A 9,053-nucleotide genomic window follows, 5' to 3' on the forward strand; every position below is an offset into this window, starting at 1 on the left:
TATTTTTTCAGCAAATATCACTTTGAAGAAATTTCCCCTTTCCATCACACTACACATGCAGTATTCATTCAGCTAACAAAAAAGCCAAGTGCATGAGCACTTAACTTTCTTTTTACATATACTTTCTTGTGACGTCAACGAGAAAATAATCTTTCAAGAGAGTACCTGACCGCTAAATAAATAATGATATAACGCTACCAACCGAAGAAATAACCCCATAAAGACTTACTTAAGGTCTTAAATTAGATTTCCATTTTAGTTCGAAAATATTTTGAAAAGATTTATTGAACGATATTATTATCAAAACATTCGAAATCTGTCAGAGATCTAACATTTTTTTTCCCCGAAGATACCGAGAGCAATTTTCCGATGAATATTACAAAGTTCCAGATGGGCAATCAAATAAGACCGCCAATTATCTATTATAGGCAAGTGCCACTGCACCTGCGTATGGTATATCGGAAATCAATGTGATAAACGAACAACGACCTCATAAAACACTTTTAATAAAGAATTAATTAAACAACATTGCTGGACCTATTAAAATCTGCAGGGGGATTTAGATGTTTTTTCTTTCTTCGCAGATTCTATGAATATTTTGAAATATCACTTATGCATATGTTGAGATGTAGTCTGAATTTGGGTATCGTCCTCTTCGGTTAACGTAAAACTCGGAGAATCAATATTTTTCATTTAATACATGTAAACTATGCACACGCAACAAGTGCATTAGAACATCACGTATACTTGATTAAGTTTATAACATTATAGTTATTTTGCATTGAATTTTGCTATTTTTGAATTCTGCTATCATAATTGAATTTGAGTGAAAATTATTAACATCAGAAAGATTAGACTTAAGGATTTGAACTAACTCAAAGAAACTTTACGATCAATGGCTGGGTATTCTGAACAGTTTGGGGCAAAAGTTAGCGAACGACTTAATATACAATATACATTTTCTGAAATACAGCAACCACACCACACCCTTTCTTGACAACAACCGGTGAATGAAGTGTTAGACCCCGTATCCTGTACAACCAATATACGCATCATCCCTTTTTACCCCTAGCGTTAATTCCACATTTTCGAAATTTTTTACTTGACTTTACTTGAAACTTATCTTATCTTTGTACAAATCACACATTTAATTTGCAATTATGCAAATCATGAAAAAATATATTGGGATAAATAGATGCGTAAAAAAGCCCTGGTGTCCTTCAAATGATAAATTTGTATGCAGTTATCACGCCATGAACCGATGGGTATTTAGAGAATTTAGATAATTGGTGACAGTTTTAAAATCAATAATTCATTAGCAAAAATACGCAAAGGAAACAGAGCGCAGTGATTTTATCTAGTGGATACAAAATAGAAAATGAATCTTTCTACCCCACAACGACATTACATTTCTATCTCTTCAATTTCAAATAAGTATGCCAAATATCTCTAAAACTTCATCAATTTCGATAATTTGAAATTAGCAAAATACTTAGTTTAAGAAGTCTTGTAAACCATTGTTACTTCAGTCTGTCAATAAACTGCAAATTCTTATACATTGGACTTTGCATTGCCTTTATTTTAAATTCCATCATCCCCTTCTCTTGCAGTTATAATATTTCGTATGTATTAATTTTCAGTTTTAATATTTGTGAAGCTTAAATATTTTATTTTTTTTTTTAATAAAGCAAGTAATGCTATATTAATACATCAATAAATCGGTTGCATAAAATTATTGCGTGCGAATAGAACAAGCTTCAGCCACACCAAGCAGTTTGGAGCGTTGTGTAAGTCTATGTAAAATTTTCAAAGAGATCCTCACAACTTCAGTTTTTTTTAATGAACTTTTTAATTTTTCAAAATTAAGCTAGAAACGTACATTATACAACAATTAATTACCTGATTCAGAGACTGAAATTCCATTTAGCAGAAGAAGGTAAAAGGTTAAATGTTTAAAAATTTCCTCCATTTAATTAGGATTGTAAAACAAGACTGATAGCAGAGGGCAAAGTGCCGGGCTTTAAAAACCCTTCGCGTGCTCCATGAATGAACACAAGCTTCATTAAGTGGTTTGAATTAAGAAAACAATAAGAATTAACAAATATTTTTTATCCCATTTGGCACGAAGAAGCTCATCCAAATTTTCTACAGTTCAGCTTTCTCGACGACCTAATTGAGAGACAATGTCTATTTCCTGTATGAAGAAATTGAAGATATTTAATTTTTTTTTTTTTTTTTTTTTTGTGGTAGTTGGATGTGGAATATCATGAGTTGTGGAATATGTTTTGATATTTTCACGAGTACGAAATATCCCATATCCACCTAAAAAAATTGAATTTTCAGTTTATTATATAATATTTCTTTTTCTTTCTTTTTTCCCTATCTCCTATTAAATAGTCTTTTCGGAACCATGTAGTGGCATAGCTTATATAATAGCAAAGCGGTTGTGAGACGTCATAGCTAAGCGATTGTGATATTGAAAATCGTAAGTTTTACAAGGATTTTTTCCAAAACGGCAATTGGAGAAATTTTGGCTGTTTTAGTCAGTATCGGGATTCTGGATGTATGATTTTTTTCTTGCTACTTCTTGTGAAGGGAATAAAATTAAGTTTTGCCACGAATTTCAATTTGTTATCTTCACTGTGAAACTAATACTTTTTTTTTTATTTTCGTAGCGAAAATGTGTAAACAACATGTGTGAAAATATCAATTTTATTGAATGGATAAATTACAGTATTCGAGTGTTAAAAATGTAATAATAGACTATATTATATCAAACCCCAAAAACAACAAAAGAAAAAAAATCTTTCTTCTTTCCTACAGCACCCCAGGAGAAAAAAAAGCAAAAACAAACAAACAAAATAAAATCACGAACAGTGAAACATACGTGCACAAACACAAAAATACAATTATGTAATTTTACAAGTAAAACTAGATATCTGTGATTATCATAAATGATCAACTTGTTCGCGATGTACCTCCATTTCCCCATCCATATTGACTAAAAACTTTTATCTATAGAAGGAATTTGAATACCGGTACTTTTCAGCAACATCTTCGTAGAATATAATGATAATTTTATTAGCAAAGACACTAAAGTATGTACGCGCACAGTAACTTAGCATTTCAGTACTCATGCTTAAGAAACATACGCATTTGTTATTATATCAATGGTTAAAATTTCAGTAATGTTCAGTCTTCTTAATGCCTGCCTTCAGCAACAAGGTTTCAGCTTTAAATTCGTGATAGGAAAAGGTCCGAATGGATCCTTTTATCATGCGAATATATTTATTTATTTCGAAATAAAGTCAAACGCAACTTAAGGAAAATAATTAATTCAAATAGAGATTGGTCAAATAAACTGCTTGGTCCCTACAAAAAGTACAATTTCTTTTGATTGCTGATTAAAAATTCGATCTTTCGCGACTTTAATGTTTTTTAAACATATACTATGTGCATTTCATGCTATAACTGTATGGTTTTTGGTTACTTAAACGCTATAAACTTATTGACATCCATGAAATAAAACGCAAATAAGTACTAGAGCATTTGTATTTAGAGGTTCATAAAATAGGGTTGGGGTCGTGTTTGTTTTATCGTCAAACGTAAAGAAATTTGCACTGTGCCTCTGCAGCACATACTAAGTATATTTTGTGAAGCAAATCGCCATATTCCAAATAAAAAAAAATAGTATAGAAAATTGTACTTTAGGTCATGTGACTTTGATCTCTCCTAGTTTCCAATCTTGCCAAATTTTGTTATGTTGTTGTTTCGTTGTTATTTTTGTTGTTGTTGTTTTGATATGCCTACGTTTTCTTTTTCTTCTTTTTTTTTTTGGTTGGGCCAAATAGGTTATGTTCATTTTACATTGATAAATGTAGAGATAACGAACAGTAATTAAGCTTAAAATCCATGGAAACAATACAAATCGAGAGTAGAGCAAACACAGATCTCTAAAAGCATCAGAGGTTAAATCTGATTCCATGGAAGAGTAAGCATCTCCCCTGACGACCGGCCACACCCGCCGTGTGCTCCTTGTCATGATCAGGCAAACGGAAAAAAATAGTATGTAATTAATGGCCTAACTATTAGTATAAAAAATGTCAGTCAGTTTTCGACTTAATGATAGATTGCATTTGCAGACAAGGTTTATATCGACCGTAGAACTTGTGAAATATTGACTTCAAACGATACTGGTGATATCCCTGTTTTGCTAAGTTGTTGTCAATAGCTTGACTCGTTTTAGAAATTGCTCGTATGTAGAGCATTCTCTCGCGTATCGAATCAACTGGGAGACATGAAATCCAAAGGCGATAAGGGATATTGCAACTTAAATAAGAGAAGTTGACGGTAGAAAAGTTGAAGTCATCACGTTCATAAAGTTTTCTTGGAAAATATCCAAATATGAAACAGATGTGTCAGACTCTATGGTATCCTTTATTTCAAGTTAAATGAGATATATCAAGTCAACATATGAATGGAAGTAACTATTGTTAATATTTATAAAAACTACATAGATATTGTCAATCAGAAACTCAAGCATCTTTTTAATATCAACTTCGGAGTTCTTGTGTGCACAATCAGAATGTTTTTTAACAAAATAATTTTGCAAATGACCAATGACAAGATACTAGTAAGTAAATTAACTAAATTCACAAGTTCTATTTTTATTGAAAAAGCAGCTGTCAACCACAATGTAGCATGGAAAACTTATTTTGAATGAAAAATAAAACTAAAACAAACATCAGGACACGAAGAAAAATGAGAATATCAATCCGCACTAGAGGCATAACGAGCCATTCTTCAGAATCTAGACCTTAAACTTATCAGCTATTACATTACTATTAATTGATGTTGTTTGTTTTGACAACAATTCAAAAAAATCCTTTGGTACCAATATACGAAGAAACGTAGATGGTTCTAATAAATATAAATCTGAACTGATTTCATTGTAGCATGCCAAATATATTGAAAATTCTCGACAGCATAGAAATTACGAAGCAAATTTTAACCCAATTTAAAAAAAGGTATTTTTTTCTTCGAATCTTTATCAAATGCTTAAATGAAACATCACTCAAGTTTAATTTTTTTTTCAATGAAAAAAATATTTTGCATATATAAATCGATTTCTTGCACTGAATACCCATTTTCTCTAGACTCAGAAATGATAAAGAAATATAAACACATGTATAATACATTTAGTTTCATGTACTTATTACACATTCCTCTTCAGAGACTTAAAAATTAAATCAATAACAAAATGCCGAAATATAAATGTCCCATATATCGTAGAAGCACAAATTTTCGTGGGGATAAAATTTCGTTAATTTGCCATCCATAAAGGTTTCGTGGCATTAAATTTCGCTGTTTGAAGAGTAACGCTATTCAAATATATTCATAATAAATCGTGGGGATTTAATTTCGTTGCTAATTGGTAACAACGAAATAAACGAAATTAAATCCCCAACGAATATTTCTGTCAAATCCAGGACCCCTGCCTCACTAGTCCGGTGCTCTACTAACTGAGGTATCCAGGTGGAAATCCATGGCCCAAACCATTACACATGTAATTTTCCCAATTGTCATGAACCTGCTTTTACAGTATAGAAGGATACCAGTAGTTATATTTTTTCCCTTAAAAGCTCCATAAGATCCGCCCCATGAAAGAGAGATTAATTTTGATTACACAAGTGCATACGGTAGAGTTTACAGACAACCAGGATCCACGAATAACGAATAATGAAACAGATTTGATAATATTTTTAAGATTTTATTTACTTTAATAATATCGATGAACTTTAATTCAACAAGACTGAGAATTATGTCAGGGAACATGCAAAACAAACAAAGAGCCCCCATTATATACGAGAACAACCTTGTTTTTAAACCCTGCTGCTATTAAGAAAACAATGATAAAGCATACATGTGCGAAAAAAAATAAAGCTTATTTGCGTCTTACGGTTAATAACAGTGTATTAATTATTTTGAGAAAAGAACTAAAGCAAACATTCCAGATTGAAAGAAATCACAAGACCTGTGTCCTACAATAATTCAAATTCTATATCATTTTAGGTTTAAGTATTTCTATACCACAATGCCAGTCTACTCATGAAGGCGAATATTCTCAGACAACTGAATTAAATAAATTAAAAGTGGTATAGAATGGAAGGATATTGAAAAAAAACTTAAAAGTAGATGTTGCGTAAAAAGTTATAATGATGATGCAAAAAACATTCCTTTGATTTCATATGAAAGCTTGATAATACATAATGCAAGCTTTGATAAGGTCACAGATCGTTGAATCAATATTTTGGTAATAGATATCAATAAACGAAAATTTAATTTTAATTAGAATGGACAAAAGTACTTAAAATGTTTCTGAAACATCTAGAAAAAAAATATTTATTTTAATTTGTCTTTAAAATGCGAATAAAATCCTTGATTGGAATTCAAAGGCTGATCTGCGGTGTATCCCTATGCACTGGTTAATTTAGCTATATAACTGTTGATTGTTTCACATTTTCATGAAACAACACCCAGGAACTTCTGTTGCATTCTCAGTACACATGGAGGTACATTAGTATTCATCTTGGCTCTTTGATATTGATCCATAATATTAATATATTCCTGCCTGCTCCCAATCTTGTTAATAAATATATATTGCAGTAAATAGGATATCCGGTATCGAAATGGGGGTTAAATCTATTATCCATTTGAAGTTTTTCCTTCTTTTGCTTAATTTTGGACATTAATGATATCTTTCATAAAATCGGAGACAAGTTTTGACAATAACTGCTTGTAAATTAGTTTTTTAACTACTATCAAGCAAATTTCATGTGTAGCTTTTAAATGTTATTATCTGTTTTGCATTATTTTAATGAAGATATGGGCTTTTAACTTTTAAATTTTAGATTAGGATAAATATTGACGCTATACGTACACACCTGAAAGGTTACCTGGTGGATAAACAATGCAGAAGTCACACCCAGATGTGTGGCATTAAGAAAATAAAAATTTAAAAAAAATATAAATGTAATTGCAAGATTTATAATGAAGCAGAATTTGTGTTCATGGGATAGAGTTTGAGTTTCTTTTTCTTTTTTTCTTTTTCATACAAGATTCTTGATGTAGAACTCAGTACAAGTGTATTTAAGTTACAGAGAAAAATACACAAACCCACTGAATATCTATTAATAGATATAATATGGAAAAGGTCAGTCATCATATATTCTTGCTGCAATGATGATTTTTTTTTAAATAACCGTGAATCAAACATTTTTGTTCTTATTGACATTGGAACAATTTCTTTTCCGAAGTGATGAATATTTCCTATCGCTTTTTATTTCTTAAGATCCAAATATTCAAAACATTGCATGAATTTGCTCCGATACTTCTTTTTGTACGGAAGCGTATAAGTGCCATTTCGATTTTGATTTTTTTTTATTTTTCCACACTTTGAACTGTAAATTTTACACTTAAATCTGAAAAAAAAAATACTTCACTCTGTAAAATTTAAACTTGTCCAGTATTTTGTAGAAGCATTACACAAAAATAAGAAAACTTTATAATTTTAAGGACAAATGTACACAGACGAGAATATACACTGTAGCTATTAAAAAATATTTCAGACTGAAAAAAAAATATGATAAAAGTACTGCGCCTTTTTTCATAGAATTTTTCTGATGAATCAGTATCTTATTTCCAGGTAGATAGCTGCACACTTTCTTAAGCTTATATAATATGCTTATCATTAAGCAATACATTATAGGTAATCCCCAAATTAATGTTGATTACCAATTTTATCGCCTAATATTCAAAAGTACAGGGTCAAAGGATTTAAACCCTTTAGTCTGCGTATCTACAACCATCTCCCTATTGTTTTTGAATTGAATGTGCTTTGAAATACAATGACCTGATTTGTCGGTTAACCCATGGCAATTTTTTTTAAATAACTAAAGATTAATACTGACGTACATGTAAATGCTTCTATATTTGCAAGTACTAATGTTCTCAAAAGAATTGCATGTTCTCGAATTCACATGTATTTGCATGCATACATGCATGATTCTTTTACATAAGCTCTCGTAGACTGTTCCGTAAATTTTAATATTATTGCTGAAGAATGTTGTTATAATATTTTTTCTATCCCAGCTATACTAGTTAATACAAAGAAGGTCTCTCTCTCTCTCTCTCTCTCTCTATATATATATATATATATATAAAGAGAGATTCTTGACTGGTACGTTATTACTTGCTAACTCTAAGTGATTTTGTAAGTTTGGGGTATCTACAGTAACTACACTTTCCTTGATTAGACCATTCTCTTGCTAATTAAAAAGTAATTTTTTTAAACGAATGTATTAATCACAAAAAATTAAGATAACGATCAGCCTTTGTGTCGACAATCCCTACTATATTGCAAATTTACAGAATGTAATCAAATATATGTTTACACTATAGGATACATAGTTGACAAACTAGTAAAATGTACATGCCGCCTCAAAAATAAAAAGTTTCAGCATAAAGACAGATTAACGATACTCAAACAACCACGGAAGATAAAAAAAGACTGACCACAACCATTAAAACATTGTATTGCACTCATGTTACCTTGAACGTATTAAAAAGTTAAATACTAGTAGCACTCTTCATCAGACATTTAGCTGAGCAGAAGTGGGATTAAAACTGGTTTAAAATAACTTATTATTTATCGATATAAACAAGCTATTGACTTGTTTCTTGTGACGTCAACGCCATTTTCGCAATTCCAGAAGAGCCCACTTCAATCCAAATAATTAAAATGACCGATAAAACATTTTAAAGTACCTTCTTTAGTCATTAAATTAAAATTCTTTAAAGAATTAAAAGAATCTGTCAATGATCTTTAGGTAATGTTGTTTCCGCTATTTTTTTCCATGCTAAAACTTTGACACTACTTAAAATATTGATCTACACATTCTGTCTTCCAGATATTATCAACAAAGCCCCAAGTGACCAACCATAAATGGATATCTAGTGGGATTGAGTTTCTTGAACCTGTTGGTTGCTTATCA

General features: G+C 30.7%; 1 protein-coding gene across 1 annotated transcript in view; it reads right to left on the minus strand.

Annotated features, from left to right (window-relative positions):
- LOC133197218 (fibrocystin-L-like) overlaps positions 1-1,984 on the minus strand; it is a 47,617-nt gene extending 45,633 nt beyond the window's left edge. Inside the window, exon 1 of the mRNA XM_061333134.1 lies at positions 1,900-1,984. Coding sequence (XP_061189118.1) covers positions 1,900-1,969 — 70 coding nt within the window. The 5' untranslated portion in view covers positions 1,970-1,984. The remainder of the gene's footprint in view (positions 1-1,899) is intronic.
- Between the last annotated feature and the right edge of the window lie 7,069 nt (positions 1,985-9,053).

Source organism: Saccostrea echinata, unplaced genomic scaffold (assembly GCF_033153115.1).
Source record: "Saccostrea echinata isolate AGI-Se365-2 ecotype Australia unplaced genomic scaffold, CSIRO_AGI_Sech_v1 ptg000030l, whole genome shotgun sequence".
NCBI classification, from domain to species: Eukaryota; Metazoa; Mollusca; class Bivalvia; order Ostreida; family Ostreidae; genus Saccostrea; species Saccostrea echinata.